The 15615-nt window shown below is 43.5% G+C and overlaps 1 protein-coding gene across 1 annotated transcript; it reads right to left on the bottom strand.

Moving 5' to 3' along the window:
• Positions 1–37: 37 nt before the first annotated feature.
• Positions 38–12222, bottom strand: si:ch211-114c17.1 (pre-mRNA-processing factor 39). The gene is made up of 15 exons (XM_052074268.1): positions 12104–12222; positions 10939–11180; positions 10679–10804; positions 9675–9793; positions 7557–7724; positions 7295–7475; positions 7098–7202; positions 6103–6220; positions 5877–6025; positions 4465–4588; positions 4092–4363; positions 1935–2119; positions 1760–1834; positions 672–846; positions 38–594 (listed from the first exon to the last, which is right to left on the bottom strand). The coding sequence occupies exons 1-15, from the start codon at positions 12153–12155 to the stop codon at positions 523–525; spliced, it is 2163 nt and encodes a 720-aa protein (XP_051930228.1). The 5' UTR covers positions 12156–12222; the 3' UTR covers positions 38–522.
• Positions 12223–15615: the final 3393 nt, after the last annotated feature.

Genomic DNA, 15615 nt, shown 5'->3' with positions numbered 1-15615 from the left:
TTATGTGTAGGGGAAGGTGGATGGAGCACATCACGTGTGCAATTGAATATATAATTTTTTTTTTCACAAAACAGCATGTGGATGAAGTCAAAATTCATTTGGCCTCAAATGGAGCATTTCAAGATCCAAACATGTTGATGCAGGCCCACGAGATGCTTTTGAAACACTATGTACATCAGGGAACAAATGTGTACTTTGCAGGACCGTACAGAATCCCCCATAATAGATGGCCTGCAAAGTCCATTATATAACTTTCAAACAAAACTGAATGCCTCTATGCAAATATAAAAATAGATCTGCAGAAAACAAGTCGAGATCTAACGAGCGACCCACAGTTGTGTCAGTTTCCTCTGGCCGCCTTGCAACATGGAGCCTGACCCCCTTGCACCTTGTGCACAGAAAGCCAGGAGAGGCAGAGTGAATAGGATAAAATGCTGGGAAACATTTTGACTTGGGAGGACTGGCTCTTTCAGTTTCTTTTTTTTTAGTCCTTGTGCCTCGTTTAGTTCTTCTTAGCAACTTTTAGCTGGGTGGATAGTATCCGTGGTTGTAGTTCCAGGTGTTTTGGTAGCCGTAACTGCTGTATTGTGGTTGCTGGCAGATGGAAAAGCAAATTACTTACGCAACACGAGAAATCAGTTGAAATCCATTTTAGAGAAATTCATTCCAACCTGATACCAGTTGCTGTATCCGCCATAGCCACTGGACTGGGCGTTCACATCCATGGTCATCGCCGGGGAAGGCGGAACAGTGATTGGGAGCTGGGGATCAGTGGGTGGAACTTGTGCCGATGCATCATCTTTTGGGGCGTCATCGCTTTTGATCACCTTCTCTCGGTCCTCGTCTCTGTGGGGAATTAGAAGAAGCGTGATGGTGACCATTGTCCTGTGCTTCTTTATAATTAGGAAGGGCTGTGTTGTACAAGTTGCAACACAGAGACTGGAAGAGTCACAGAAAGGCATATGCACGTAGGCACAGGGAGAACATGCAAACTCCACACAGGAAGGCCGGAGCTGGAATCGAACTGCACTGTGAGGTCAACGCGCTAACCACTCGACCACTGGGCCACCTAGTAGAGCTGTAAATGATTCATCAAAAACAAATTGACTAATAAATGGTAAATGGACTTTCGCTTGGATTGCGCTTCCGTTTCCTCATTTACCTACTGATGACGCAGCATCATGAGGAACTGGGGGTTTAGTCGTTCGCTCAGGATACTTTGACACGGTCATATTCGCTGGGGATCAAACCCCCAACCTCTGGGTTAACCACTGAGCCATGCTGCCCCACAAATGAATCCAAATCAAAAGATAAAATTATATCGACAATCATTTTTGATAATCGCTTTGAGACCTAGTTTAATTCAAAATTGTCCAAATCCTCGATTTCAGCCTTTCAACGTTATATTTTCTCAGATTTCTGTGGCTCTCCATCAGAGCGGAGTGATGACACTGCTTAACAGTAAATGTGTCCCTAAAGGGATTTTTGACACCCCCCCCCCCCAAAAAAAACGGAAAACATTTTTTTTGCCCCAGCACATAGGTTCACAGAGGGTGGAATGGAAATTGATACCAAAAAAATGATTAATCAACTAAATAATTGACAGATTTATCAATTATTTGAATAATCGTTATTTGCATTCCAAAAGAACTCTAAACGGTTGGACCTGTCCATCCTGAAATTCCACACAATCTCTCTAATTTGCAGTGGTCCATGTATCTAATGGTTGGCCTCTTCTGTCTTGTTCCTCTTTCCTTACTTGTTTTCCGCTTCTCTCTTTGTCCCGCCCAGCTCTTTGAGGAGTTTCTGGTGTTCTTCGTAAACCGACAGCACACTAAGCAGGATATAGAGGCAGGCTGTGAGGCACGAGCACCGTTGGGAATGAAAATAAAATCTTATTAAAAAAAAAAATAACAGCTGGAATGAGAATTGACCTCTGGACAGAGTTGCTGTACTCTTCCACAAACTGGAGGCAGCGTTGCGAGAGGAGGAGTTTGGTGTGCGGTGCAAGAGGCGCTGCCAGGGCTCGTGTCACACACTCCTGCACCGCATCAGCCGAAGAGCACGGCCCACTTGATGCCTCCAACTCCAGCAGGTTCAGGTGCAGCTTGTCATTACCCTGACAGTGAGAAGAATTGTCGAGCTTCACACGTCATGTTTTCAGAGCGCGACTGACACCGACTAGCATTTTATAGGTCTTGCTAGAGTTAAGAAGCTAACCCACATATTTTTCCATTTGAAAAATGTCATTGCACACCACAAACAAGACAAAAGGTATATACTATGTCCTGAAATAATCAATCGATAATCTTCATGACAAACCCAATTCAGATGAAGTTGGGACTCAAGTTAAACCAATCAAAACAGAATACGATTTGCAAATAATGTTCAATCGATATTTACAAATACAAGATAGTCCATGATCACAATGATCAACTTTCTTGTTTTAGCAAGTAATCATAAACTTAGAATTTTGTCTGCAACACATTCCCAAAAAGCTGGAATTGTGTTGTTGTTGTTTTATGTAGAGCTGTCAGTTTGGCGCGTTCTTATCATCATTAATTTAAATTAATTTTAACGGGATTAAATTTTTTCTCGCGAGATTAACGCGGCACACGTCACAGGGGCTGTTACGTTGCTCTATAAATCAACCAGAAACAAAACAACAAGCGCGCTGCACAGGTCCACGCACGAAAACGGATACTCAAAGAGTTTATGAATGGAAAGTTTACTTTTAAAATGTTGCCAGATAGTTCCACTCACAAGACCAAAGTTACCTGGGTGTTTTGCAGTCGTAAACTGAGCTATCATCATAGCACGTCGAGTCTGAAATACCACTTAATGGCCAAGCACACAGCTGATGAGAGTACTTCGCCCCCTCGTCTAGGACAGACAGCTATGGATCATTTCAAAGTGAAGAAAATGGATAACACGACGAAGAAATTTGCTGAAGCCATAGCTAAATGTATGGCTACTGCATGCAAGCCTGTCAACATTGTCCACAGCCAGACTCAAGCGGAAATCATTCGCATTGCATCTAACGACTCCACTACAGATTGCCAGCGAGCTATGAATAGAAATTGTACGTAGCAGAGAAGGCTAAGGTACACCAAGTGGGAGAAGACACCGTTTCTGGAGAGAAATAAGAGACTAGGTTGATGAGCCTCTGGTGAATAAAGAGCAGGTAGCCTGTCAAATACGATGTATGCCACTGACACGATTGTTACTTGTTTGGAACTATTTTGTGCGGACGGTTACTGTTCCGTGTCCATATAAATAATGGGGGTGGAGCTTCTCTGTGTTCGTCTGACAGCGACGGTGCGCCTGAGAGTTCAGCGGTGCAGTGGTAGCGACCTAGCAAACACACCGAAAATAAAACGTCTCTAGTGTTGTCATTGAACCAAGAAATGATGTCTACACAAAACCATAGAGAGATTTCCGCGCAAGAAGGACCAACAGAATCAACATAGATCAAAATATTTTTTTCACTGTTGTTGATAGACAGTAATTATGTGTAAATAACTGCTCCAAGTGAAAAATGTTCATGTAAAATTGAAAATCGAAATTGTTATTTCAGTAAATATTTGCATTTTGCACAAAGAAAACTGATTCATGATTCCATGTTGATGAGAGCTTTAAAATGGGGAAAAATAGGACAAAAAATATAAAAGGAAATTCAGAAACGCTAAAAAATGAGTGAGTAATCACAATTAATTTTTTAGTCCATTTGCGTTAATTATGACAGTTGCATTTTTAATTAGATTAAATATTTTAATCGTTTGACAGCTCTAGTTTTGTTACGTGTTCTGTTGCGTTATTATTTTATGTTAAATGTCTGAAGCGCGTTGCAACAGCAGCAGCTGTTGTGAAAGATGTATTGGACATTCTGTCTTTTATACATTCTTTCGTGCTGGTTTGCCATCTTATTTAAATCGAGTGGCAGATGACATATGGAAAAATAATCACTACAAAGCTTCGGGGTACACGTTTTTCTTCTACTTTTATACATTTCAGTTATTCCTTAAATCGTTTCAGCTCTTAGAAAAAGCGGAAAAGTTCAGTGGTCTACAGAACAGTTACGTAGCGCTCACCGGACTGATCTCCAGTGCTTCCTGTAAAACGCTGCGAGCTCTGTCGGGGTTTCTCCCTAGCTTCAGCAGCAGCCGAGCAAGCTTGATGGAGTAGAAGGCGTGCAAGGTGGGCTTTTCTTTCGATTGGCTCACCGCCTCCTGGAGGAGAGCTTCCGACTGCTCGAGTTTGCCCGCCCTCCTCTCCAAAGCAGCCCTGCGGAGACGAACTACGGCCAAACCTGGCATGTTTTTATCCAGGGCCTCCAGTACCCGCCGAGCCTCGGCCAGGTCACCTGAGGGCCAAGAAGAGGCATGGTGAGAAAAGAGGGGACACAGGCAAAAACAACAGAATTGAAAATGGATCAACAGGAGAAGTTATTGGGTTGCTGCATACCATGTTTCTCCTCGAAGGTGGCCCTTCGCATGTGAAGGTTCGGACTGGAAGACAGGTGAAGACAGGCTCGCTTGTACACAGCCCGAACCTCATCCACGCTGCGCGTCTCCAGGTATTGAACATACTGAACGAAACACAAAAGCAAGGCAGTTTTATTTACATAGCACATTTCATACACTAGACAACTGTCTTTCACACAACCAAAAGCGAAACATTTAAAAGTATTTGCAAACAAAAAGCTAAGAACATTCAAAGGAAAAGCAAAGAACAAAAGTGGCTTTACGAAGAATTACTCAAAGGACGTACATAAAGTGTCCTTGGGTGTCTTGAAAGGCGCTTATAAATAAAATGTATTATTATTATTATTATTTACAACACTCAAACGCATTTACACCAAAAGATTTCAAAGCATTTAGAAGCAAAGAAATAAAAAGGAGCTTTTTAAAATTATGGACAGTGATATTGATTTTAAATGCTTAAAGGGACGCTTGATTGGGTTAAAAATTGGCACTCAGATAACAAGTCTGTTCGTCAAACTTATATCAGCACTAAAACTCACCCACCTGAAAAAAAACTCTTGTCGTGATTTAAGCGTTATTTTGTGATGAATTGTGGCAAAAGTTGAGACGCCCCCAAACTGGGAGGAGACGACTCGATTGACACATCAGACAGGTTACCTCACCAGACTTGCCTCATCATTGAAGTGAGGAGGCAAGCCACCCAAATTCAGAACCGCCTTGGGCTAAGGTGAGATGCTCCAAAAAATGGACTGTTGGTTGGATGGTGCAAAACCGACATAATTACCCAACTGTCGCAAACACAAATTGCCAAGAAAGAACCCATTTGATTTTTTGGTCGGACTCTAGTAATGGGTCTTCTTCCTCCACTCGCGGGTACTCACAACTCTCGTCAAGCCACCCAGATCGCAGGTGACCCCACCCACCCGTCTCGTAACCTCTTTGACGTGCTGCCGCCGGGGAGGAGGCTGCAATGTCTCTCTGCTAAATCCACCAGGCTCAAGAACAATTTATCACGCGGTCAGGAGACTAAACTCCCTCCATGTTCTGCCGCACCACAATCGGTGTCCCTCACCCAGCATCTGACATCTATTGCACTTAAAACAAGTAACTTCGAATATACAATAATCACAAGTGCCCTTGGTTGTCTGTTGTTCCTATTTGTTTATTTAATTATATATTTAAATATTTATGTCTTATGGAATTTTAACGTAAATTGTAGCTGTGTGTGTTCAATGCACTACATGTTTGTACTGTGGTTGAGAGAGGAAAGTAATTTCATCTGTGCTGTATGTTACACATAGAGCATATTTGACAAAAGCTGACTTGACTTGGGTCATCTTAGTGATTAAGCAGGTGCATGGAACGTTTTGGCCACTGAGCATATTCACTTACCCTGGTCCAGAATTCCTCATAGAGAGCACAGGCGATCAGACATCGCTCAAAGAGAACACGAACTCTGTGGTCGTCAAGGGCAACCTCTGTTTCCTCCGTTCCTTGCGGAGTCACCTCTGGGCTCTCCGTGGCCTCTTTGATATCTGCGTCTGCACAGATGCGCAAGTTTCAAACAGGATTTTTGTGGCTTCACATTTTCAAGACAACGCCGGTGTTACGGCATCACCTTCGTTACGGTGAACAGTGTCTTGGCTCAGTTGGGCGAGCTCCCAGTCCAGGTAGGAGTGCCAACCACGCAGCTGGATTTGATCAAGCGGCTTCACATGGAAGTAAGGACGTTTGATCTACAGTTAAAAAAAAAAAAAAAACAGACTATTTGATCTCACCGAGACCTTGTTTTTATAACTTAATTCCTGCTTCATTGTTGATGCCTATTTTTATAACAGGAGTGACTGTTCTGTACATAGCGCGATGTAGTCTGTTTTGACGTTCACCGGGGAGTGTGAGAGCTACGTGAATTGGTGAGTCCTATCTGAATGCTAAATGACAGCATTTGTATTATGATTTGTTTTCTAGGACCCCGTCGTGGCTAATGTCTGGTGAAACTTTACTCACTCTCAAACACTCTTTGTCCTCTCCAGTAAGACAAAAATAAAGAAAAATAGCACAAATATTTTTAAAGAAAGAACAATAGCATCGTAGCGATACGCACTCAAACTTTAAAAAACTCAACTGTATTTATAGAGCATTTTCAAACAGCCATCGCTGCATACCAAGTGCTGTACATGCGGCAACTAACATATACAACACTAAAGCAACCAATCAGTAACAAAGACTGTAGAGAGCACCAAACAGTATAGCTAGGATTATAATTTGGGTCATGCTGAGTCAGGAAGAAGTCACACCAACAGCAGAGAAAGTCTCTCTGAGCATCATCTGGATGTGACTTTGCTCTACAGTAGCTCCGCACGAGTATTTTCATTTTGCATTTGTTTGATTGTTTGCATTGTTATTGAACAATGGCTCAAAGGGCTTGTGAGACTATGAGACTAGAAAGGCTCAAAAGTTGTGACCCTCCTAAATCAAGGTACCAATGTTTTGAGAACCTTCAAGAGTGAGTAATGCTTTTTTGACAGGAGCACATCAGGAACAATGGCTTACACATGAGGCAGGGTCTAATGACGGTGCAAGAATCAAGACAAAAGATCATGCATGACTCACGGTGTCTTCAAAGTTCCATCTCTTGCGAACTTCACTTTCATTCTTCTGGTAAATTTTGTCCCGGCGAACCAACACTTGTTCTCTCATCCTCTGCATCAGCTCCTCCTATGCAAAGTGAACGGGGACACAACCAAAGTCATCATACTGGTGATCTCAGTTCAACGGGTTTATGTGTGATGTGATGGAAAGTTCCTCACCGAGTCTGTGCCCTCGGGTGTGGAAGGTTCTTCCTCCCCGGGGGGCATCTCCTTTTCTTTCTCCTTGGCCTGTTCGGCACGCTCCACTTTCTGAGTCTCCTGGCAAAAGGCCCTCACCTCCTCATACTCCTCCAGAGAAAGCACTTCCTTGGGCTCACTGCTGCTCAGATGGGCCTTGAACCTATGCCAGATGCCCCATGCAATAACAACAACAACAAATGTTTTTTTCTCAATCACGATGCTAAGCATTGATATGTCTCACTTTTCGTAGTGCGTGTTGTAGTGCTGCGTGGGAACTTTGAGGACTCGATCTAGCACAGCTGTAGCATTCCTCAAGTTGCCTTGTTCCTTTTCCCATTCGACATACAGATCCCAAAGCCGGTCCGAGTGGAAGTCCAGGCCTGCTGCTTCAACCGCGTCCTCAAACACACTGTAATTTGAGAATCGCTATCAGTGGGGAAAAGACAATCCAAATAAAGGTACAGCGTTGCCTCTAACAGCAAAAAAAACCTCTTTTTTCTGTCATTTTCCCCCCTAAACATTTATCTTTTTGTTTACATACTTCACATTCTCTTTCATTTAGAGTGTACTTTTCAGTTGTGTCTATTATTTTCTTTGTAATACATCTTTTAATGTTTTAGTAACGCAAAGATTTAAAAAATGTTTGTGCAGAATCAGAATCAGATTTATTGGCCAAGTATGCAGAAGACACACAAAAAATTACTTCCCAGTTAAAACCTGTCCAGAGGAACTCAAACAAGACAGGAATGTGTGGACTTGGGGAAGTCGTTTGACCGTGTCCTTTGGGGAGTTCTGTCGGGGGTGCTTCGGGAGTGAGGGGTACCAAACCCCCTGATAAGAGCAGTTCAGTCCCTGTACCACAGATGCCAGAGTTTGGTCCACACTGTCAGCAGTAAGTCAGTCGTATTTCATTTACCGTGAGAGTTGGACTCCACCAAGGGTCCCCTTTGTCACCAATTCTGTTCATAACCTTAATGGACAGAATTTCTAGTATATAGGCCACCAATAAATATTGCATCTCTATTTGCTGATGACATGCTACTTTAGGCCTCTTTGAGCTACGAAAAGGGTAGCATGCCCTCTCTGGGTCGGAGATGAGATCCTGTCCTTAAGTGGAAGAATTCAAGGATAGAGTGAGAGCATAATCAAGTGGGAGATCAACAGGCGGATTGTTGCAGCATCTGCTGTGATGCAGACTCTGGATAGTCCTGTCATGGTGAAGAAGCTGAGCTGGATCGCTAAGCTCTTAACCCCTTAAATTTAGGACGCCGTGCATCATCAGCGATTTGTTTTGACAGATGATGGAGGGCCCCTCGGTGGGCCAGTTCAGCTGTGTTCCTACTCTCAACTACGGTTACGAGCTGTGGGTCGTGCCTGAAAGAACAAGTTCCCAGACACAAGCGGCCAAAATGACTTTCCTCCGTCATGTGTCCGGGCTCTGCCTTAAGAGATAGGGTGAGAAGCTTGGTCATCCGAGAGGGACACGCGCATCTGATTAGGATGCCTCCTGGACGCCTCCCTGGTGAGGTGTACTGGGCATGTCCTACTGGCAGGAGGCCCCTGGGACGACCCTGGGCACGTCTGGCCTGGTAAAATCTTGGGTTCCCCCAAGAAGAGTTGGAAGTTGAAGGAGAGAGGGAAGTCAGGTCTAACCTGCTGAAGCTTCTGCCTCCGTGACCAGACCCCGGTTAAGTGGTAGATAATGGATGGATGGATGGTAAACTCATTTGTACAATTAAAGCTTGACCCTTTATAACAGGGGTGTCCAAACCTTTTGCCAAGGGGGCCAGATTTTATGTGGTAAAATGTTGGGGGGCCGACCTTGGCTGACATTCTTTACATTGAACAACAACATTGTTCAACAAATTTTAGTAAGCCAGTCTGTTTCACATTTCCATTTTTATTTTAATTTCAACAATCTTAAGAATTTCTTTTGGTTCATTTGAAACAGGAATTTGAAATATGACATATCAGTCATTATAAACACGGAGTGATGTCTTGTTAACTCGTGAGTGATGCCCTCTAGTGTCTAAATGCTATTACTCATTTAGTGAATGCTATTACTCATTTAGCCACTAGAGGGAAGCAGTACTCTATGAAACATCACTCACCAGTCTACGAGACCTCAGTCAATACAACACGTGTTCCATTGCGCCCAACCTGCGGGCCAGACGGCACTGATTTTATGACGGGGGCCGAGGGCCGGATGAAATTCGACCGCGGGCCGGACTTTGGACATGCCTGCTTTATAAGAACCACTCCCATAACCTAATAAACACAGGGTACACTTCACATTTTAGCACATTAAAAATAAAATTTACTAAATCAGGAACTACAGTAATTCTGAATGTATGCATACCTGCGAATGCGCTTAGGTGACTCTTGCTGGTTCATGTCCAGTGTTCCCAACAGCAGATTAATGTAGTGGATCCACAGATCAACACTCAAAGGGATTGACTGAAGGCCTTGAACACACACCTAACACAAAACATCTAATTAGCACCATAGCCACACTCGAGGTAAGATCGGGCCGCCGAGCCGACCCGACCGGTTTGGGCCTTAAAATGTCAATCATTGCTTCAGGGTCATATCAGGTCGGGCTTCTCTCTCGCTGAGTTTTTTTTTTTCCTCGAGGCTGTGAATTGTTTTGGCCATGAGACCGTGGTTCGCAAAAAAACAGAAGTCGCCTCACCACAACACGTACTGTACTAAACGCTTGCAATGACAATTCAAAGAACTCCTTCCAGTCTCTGTCGAGTATCCACCCGTCATTGTCTCTCTGCTACTCTCTTAAAGTGCAGCGCTACATTCTTAAGGACATACTGCTGCGGTGGTTTACGGCCCAATTTTCAACCCGTCAAAATGACGGACGGCCTTAAATTTTCCCCGTCCACTCTTAAAAAACCCCGTCAATGATGGAAAATTGTCGGTTAATGTAACCTCTTCAGAAACAGAAATATAAAAGATATAAATGTTTACACAGTCTTGTTTAACTTAGATTTCATTACAAAAGACAGGCTTTGTTATCAGAAATCACCCCTCCTCCTCCCGAGTCCTCACAAATAAAAGATGAAATGTCGGGTTTGCTTCGGGCTCGGGCCTGCAAATCAAGTTAAGTGATTGGGCTCGGTCCGGGTCCGACTTAAATACCCTGAGGCGGTTCGGGTCGGGCTCAATTTTTTATGAACAATCTTAGCTCTAAGCCACGCACGCTCACACGCACGCACGCACACACGCGCGCACGCGCACACACACACACGCACACACACACACACACACACGCACACACACACACACACACACACACACACACACACACGCACACACACACACACACACACACACACACACACACACTCTTACCTCAGCTGCTTTATCATTGTTCCCCGCACGACGCTCCAAATCAGCAAATTTTTTCCAATAACCATAGCAGAGTGGATAGCGTCCGAGGAAGGCCATTAGGGCTCTTTGGGATGCTGCAACATGGCCCTAACAAGAACCATGTGTTGATGTTGCATGACTCATAATGCATATTGATGAATCAAATAAGTCTGTGTGACCCAATCTGATATGAATCAAAAAAATTATTTTCCCTTCCTGTTGTAGAAAACTTAAGCTCTCACCTCTTGCTCACAGTATTGCAACAGGTCAGTCCAACTGGTGAAGTCTTGATAGTTGTGATGTGCAGCATTCCACAGACGTTCAAAGTCCTCTGGCAAATCGCCTGCCTCGTCCTCTGTGGTTGGAGGGAGTGAGAAGGAAGCAGGGTCTGCATGCGCAAAGGCCTCAGTGGCCGAGTCCGTGCAGCCGTTTTCGTCTGACATCTCTGGAAGAGGTAGCGTGGGAGCCTTGGCAGCCTCTATGGCTATAAAATAGCACATAAATAAAAAGTAACATTTTTCCTCAACCCCTAAGTTATTCTGGATATCAATTTGTTATTCTGGATAAAAAATATTAACAACAAATAAACGGATATCAAATTTCTATCTGCATATACAGTATTATTATGTGTTGTTAATGGATTTTAAATGACTTGCATAATTTGTGTTAGTAAGACGCATTGGAAAAAAACACTATGTCGTATATGTCTCTGGTATTCTAAACACTGTATTCAGATCAATACTGTGTCGATGGAATAAGAATTAAGCAGATAAGTCCACTGGTTTTGAGCAATCCAGGACGCTGACATTTTATGCAGCACCACCCCCAGTGGTCGACTGAAACGGACGCCTAGGGTCCTTGGAGCCCACCTGTTTTCTGGGTCTGGTCAGTGACGTTCGCAACGCGAGCCCAAATTTCACTGTGAAATGTTGCGTCTTTTTATTTCTATCAATTTCAAAACAGGTCAGCTTTGACAGGAACACTTTGTGTTTTCAAAACTGCTAAATGCAAAAATATGTCTATTGGTGCCGGTCAATGATACACGAGCAACAAATGTAACAATATTTTTGTCCCCCCGCCATCCCCAAAACAACATGTTACGGTAGCGACAGATAAATTAATTCATTCAGAGAGAATGTCTCCTCTCACTTGAAACCGCTATGAATAAATCATGGCCAACGTAATCATAATACCACAAACAAAGACCAAATGAAGTTGGTTAAATTAAGTCTTACTTATTCAAATTACCCATGAATGCATTTGAACGCCAGTTAGCCTAGCTTGGGCTCGTCACGGCTGTCTTCAAACCAAGCACTTCTTACGCGGACGTTTAGCGTGTGCTCATGCAGAATAAACCAGTATTCTATGCACCACTTTGAGAGTAGCATTCAGCTTTGTTCAATATACCTGAAAGCTCTCTGAGCTCCTCTTTGCCGCTCCTCTCGCCTTCCGTCGCCATGATGGCAAACCTTGCTTTTACGTCAATAAACCGCGCGGCCAAGACGTAACTTAGTTCTGACGTCACCAAGTACGCCACTAATGTACAGTAGCAGAAAAAAAAATACTAATCTATAAAAACTGATGCTTGTGTCTAACTATTCGGTCAAACGAAGGATATGCAAAATATGAAAAAAGTAAATGGAGGATCGATGGACAAATTCATTCATTCAGCGATACGGACGTATTGTATAAGTAATTACTTGAAATACCCTGATAAATACTCTGATCTGTTGCTTTACTGTTGTATGTTAGTTGCTACATGTACAGCACTTTGTGTGCAGCGATGGCTGTTTGAAAGTGCTCCTTAAATACATCCATCCATCCATCCATTTTCCGAACCGCTTAATCCTCACTACAGTTGGAGGGGGGGGGGGTGCTGGAGCCTATCCCAGCTGTTTTCGGACAGTAGGCGGGGGACACCCTGAATCGGTTGCCAGCCCCCCGGGCCTGCGTGGGGTTTCTCTGGGTACTCCGGGTTTCCTCCCACGTTCCAACAACATGCATGGCAGGCTGATTGAACACACTAAATCGTGCCTAGGTGTGAGTGTGAGTGCGCTTGGTTGTTCGTCTGTGTGCCCTGCGATTGGCTGGCAACCCGGAGTACCCAGAGAAAACCCACGCAGGCCCGGGGAGAACATGCAAACTCTACACAGGGAGGCCAGAGCTGGAATTGAACCCTGTTCCTTCGTACTGTGAAGTGGACGTGCTAACCACTGGTTACCGGGCCGCCCACTCCATAAATACAGTTGAGTTGAATTGAGATAAAAGTTTAACTATTGATTGAATTCTAACTGGTTACACACTAGGCAATTTGTACTTCGTTACTTCGCACCACCGCAGCAATCCCACTACATATGGATTGTAGTGGCTTTGTTACAAAGGTAGCTGAATCTATGTCTCAAGAATGAACAACTGAATTAGCTCTTGTTGGGGCCTCCTCTTCCCCGCGTGTTCTAGTGATGTGTCGTTCGCGAACGAGCCGGCTCTTTGAAGTGAACGATGGGAGCCGGCTCCCACCTCATTGGGAGGCGGCTCCTCATTGGGAGCCGGAAGGGGAGGGTTACACACACACACACACGCGCTGCAGTTTAGAGAAGGGGGAGGGGTTAAAGAAGAGACACACACAGCAGCACACTGAGCAGCACGCAAACAAGACAGACGGAGGAGACGAGAGCTAGTTAGTGGAAAAAAAATAACTCGGTGGAAAGTGGAAAGGTGAGAAAATGGATAGGGAACGCAGTGAAATATGGACTCATTTCAATTTAATTGATAGTTCAAAGGCAGCGTGTAGACCAGGGGTGTCCAAACTTTTTGCCAATGGGGCCAGATTTTATGTGGTAAAATGTCGGGGGGATGACCTTGGCTGACATTCTTTACATTGAACAACAATATTGTTCAACAAATTTTAGTAAGCCAGTCTGTTTCACATTTCCATTTTTATTTTAATTTCAACAATTTTAAGAATTTCTTTTGGTTCATTTGAAACAGGTATATCACATGCAACTGCTTATTCACTTGACTTTTTCTTAAACAGAAGTCTCCTGAGTGCAAATTGATTGATTTGAAACATAAAATGTATCACCATGACTTTTCAATAGTCACAAAACCTTTGACTCGAACAACAGGGAAATGAACAAGCAATACACATATCTACAACTGCAAGGATCATTTGAAATATGACATATCAGTCAATATAAACACGGAGTGATGTCTTGTTAACTCGTGAGTGATGCCCTCTAGTGTCTAAATGCTATTACTCATTTAGTGAATGCTATTACTCATTTAGCCACTAGAGGGAAGCAGTACTCTATGAAACATCACTCACCAGTCTACGAGACCTCAGTCAATGCAACACGTGTTCCATTGCGCCCAAACTGCGGGCCAGACGGCACTGATTTTATAACAGGGGCCGAGGGCCGGATGAAATTCGACCGCGGGCCGTATTTGGCCCCCGGGCCGGACTTTGGACATGCATGTCTGGTCTAAATGCTATTACTCATTTAGTGAATGCTATTACTCATTTAGCCACTAGAGGGAAGCAGTACTCTATGAAACATCACTCACCAATCTACGAGACCTCAGTCAATGCAACACGTGTTCCATTGCGCCCAACCTGCGGGCCAGACGGCACTGATTTTATGACAGGGGCCGAGGGCTGGATGAAATTCGACCGCGGGCCGGACTTTGGACATGCTGGTGTAGACTGTGCAAGGTTAAAATATCCCAAAGATCAGGCTCCACAAATAACCAGCACAGGCACATCAGAAATATCCACCCATCAGTACAATTTGAAGAGAAAAGACAAGCAAGGGAACCAGCTATTAATGAAGGTGCTAGTGTGTCTGCAACTGTTGCTGCTGCAATGTCACAACTGCCTAGATGTACAACCCAGAGCTCTATGAGCCACTTTATACAAAAAGCTACAAAACCAGCAAAACAGAACACAAAACGAGTAACTGGGTAAAATGATTGCAAGGGATTTTCATCCATTTTGTGTTGGCTGCGTGTTGTCGCAACATCTGTCCCCTCAGAGAGAATGTTCTCTAAAACAGGGCAAATATTAACAGAGAGGAGAAACAGGATCAACCCCTCAAAGCTGAGGCACTTGTTTTTTCTTCATGCCAATCTTCGCTAAAGACAAGCTAAAACCTTTACCTGAATGCTGCTTTTTTTTCTTTTTGTTTTACAAATTTTAATTTATAATTTGTTGTGTGGTATTCAAAGCTTATGTTGTTTTACTGTAAATAGTTAAAAGCTTATATACACATTCAGAGATTGGAACTTTTTGATGACCTTGTTTTGAGATGGGTCTTTGTACTTTGTTTTTATTTTTCTAGCACTACATGTTGAGTATGTTCAGAAGAATATAAATAAAGCCATATAAATAATAAATATTTGATATCATGTCTATTTTTTGCATTAGTACTTCATTTTACACCTAATATTACGTTATTTTTGGTATTAAAATTAATTTAAGCAACAAAAAAACTGAGGGGCCATTTGGGAGACAAAAGAACCGGCTCTTTTAAGGGAGCCGATCCAAAAGAGCCGGCTCTCTAAAAGGAGCCGGAATTCCCATCACTAGCGTGTTCGTTGAATTTCGGACGAGGAGAATGTTGGTAATCCAAAAGGCTGAAGGCGATGTACAGTTCCTTTGAAGGGTTTTGATTTATTTTCTGCAGTTTACGAATCGATTCGGCCCCCTGGGGAGTCCAGATTTCAATCAGGAAGCGTAAAAGAAACACATTCATGCGATTAAATAGAGACAATGTGATAATGAGAGGCGGGGAGGTATGCCTCTCAACCAAATGCCGAAAACAAAGTAACATGTCATCTGAACCGGTGTGGCTGGAAGAAGTTAGGAGTGGTCAGGGGAGACCAGACCCACCATTTGGTGTGATGGCAGGACCACAGATACT

Source organism: Hippocampus zosterae, chromosome 1, assembly GCF_025434085.1.
Source record: "Hippocampus zosterae strain Florida chromosome 1, ASM2543408v3, whole genome shotgun sequence".
Classification (NCBI taxonomy): Eukaryota; Metazoa; Chordata; class Actinopteri; order Syngnathiformes; family Syngnathidae; genus Hippocampus; species Hippocampus zosterae.
The sequence above is the reverse complement of the archived record's forward strand: the minus strand, read 5'-3'. Positions and strand labels throughout refer to the sequence as shown.